Below are 1851 nucleotides of genomic sequence, written 5' to 3'. Positions count from 1 at the left end.
AAAGATCAACTGCTGTTGAGAATGTGAAGCAAATGGAACTTTTACACATTGATGATTACATCAAATTTAAATTACAGTTTGGAAGTTTTTATAATGTTAAACATGTACATATCATTTGACACCATAATTTCATACCCAAAAGAAACAAAAACTCATGTTTGCGTAAATTGTGTAAAAGGCAAAATTATGGAACTGAAAAATGTCCAATGAGCCCACCATGGATGATTGGCGGGGTTGGAGAATGGGCCCCTTCAATGTAGATGCGAGCTAAATCTACCTCTTATTAAGCGGGAGAAGGTTGATTGTGAAAGAAGAGGTGAAAACTCAGTGGTAACAGGTGCATTCCCAAGTTTCCAGAGATCACTTTCCAGAGAGGAGATAGGGACATCGAGGATCTCAAAACTGTCCACTTTAGAACTATTCGATTCCACATGTCTTTTCAAAAGTCTGTGTGTACCCTCAAGGGTACATGCTGACTAATTTGACTACCACAACTTCAGTGTTAGCCTGATTAAATGTTCCTACGCAAAGGCAAGTATAACTCTAGGCAATTATTATGTTTTGGGCTCTCCTAGAAGACTCACACTTCCTTAACAACAGAGATAATATCTTATTTGTCTTCTATCATCTAGATATTGTGCAAACGATAACAAGCATCACAAATATATGTATTGGATGAGTGAATCTATAATTCTAATGACTCAAATGAAACTTGAATTTGTAGTTAACAATTTAAGAAAATATGTCATGAATTTACTGAAGTCTACAGCTCATAGAACCCCAAATCACAACAAGAATTAAATTACTCCCCGAAAAAGAATTAATTGAATTACATAGATGTGGTTAATTTTGAAATTGTAGTTCTTTTTTTAATAATTGTAAATGTTCCTTATAACAAGGTATTACCTGATTTATTGATGCATTTTTTTCCAAGCAATTTGTTCACAGTACAATAGAGGTCACCAGTGCAGACACACTCTTTAAATTGGAAATTGCTTTCCACTAAGAACTGGATACCCAGGTTACAGTGTGATGAATTCCTCATCTTGCAAGGGTCACCTGGATTCACAATCAAACATATTAACACTCCAGATATTAATCTGATTATAATTTTTGAGCCTCCCTCTTCAAAATGCTTTTAACATACCAATCTGAGTAATTCATTAGTATAGTAAGATTATCTGGGATTACTGCAGGATGTCCATATAAGTGACTTTTTAAGCAAAACATCTATTTTTACTGTATTTTTCAATAGAGTACTTTCTAAAACAGATTAAAACTCTCTGCATTTTAAAATAGCTTTGTTCCTACTTAGAATGCCAAATTTTTCTCTTCAGTAATAATCAAAGCTGCCCTTACATAAAGTAACTAGAATGCTCTCCAATCTTAGTTATATTATCTGCTTATTTGTTTTATTAGCTATTATGTCTTAATCTGATATTTTATTTTATACTTCATTCTAAGATTATAATAAGAAATGTGCAGGTGGCTCTAAATTTATGAGAAATGAAGTTCTAGTGCTTAGAAAGCACTCAATAAATATTATTAAATAAATGGATGTGTCTTTCGTAATTACTAATTTTTTTCTGTGTTAATTTAAAAAGCCATATTCCTCTATGTGACAATTTTCTTTTATTCATTATTCTGAAGAAAACTACTTGAGTTTATTTCATTTGTGCATTTGAGAATATTTCTATTTCAGCTTTATGCATGGAATAATTATGCAAATATTATAATTTACTGCAAATGTCTTGTTATTTGTATACTGAAATTGATAAATAAGTTATACAATAATTCATAACATACTGTTTTATTTCAATAACACATTTTAAATTGCCTTATAAAATATAG

General features: G+C 31.1%; 1 protein-coding gene across 1 annotated transcript in view; it reads right to left on the bottom strand.

Annotated features, from left to right (window-relative positions):
* The window catches only part of GFRAL (GDNF family receptor alpha like), a 43321-nt gene that overhangs the window by 35836 nt on the left and 5634 nt on the right, over positions 1-1851 (bottom strand). The window contains 1 exon segment of the mRNA XM_012648705.1: positions 907-1065. Within this exon segment, the coding sequence (XP_012504159.1) occupies positions 907-1065 (159 nt within the window).

This window comes from Propithecus coquereli, unplaced genomic scaffold (assembly GCF_000956105.1).
Source record: "Propithecus coquereli isolate 6110/MARCELLA unplaced genomic scaffold, Pcoq_1.0 Scaffold292, whole genome shotgun sequence".
NCBI classification, from domain to species: Eukaryota; Metazoa; Chordata; class Mammalia; order Primates; family Indriidae; genus Propithecus; species Propithecus coquereli.
This window is presented reverse-complemented; position numbering and strand designations above follow the sequence as displayed.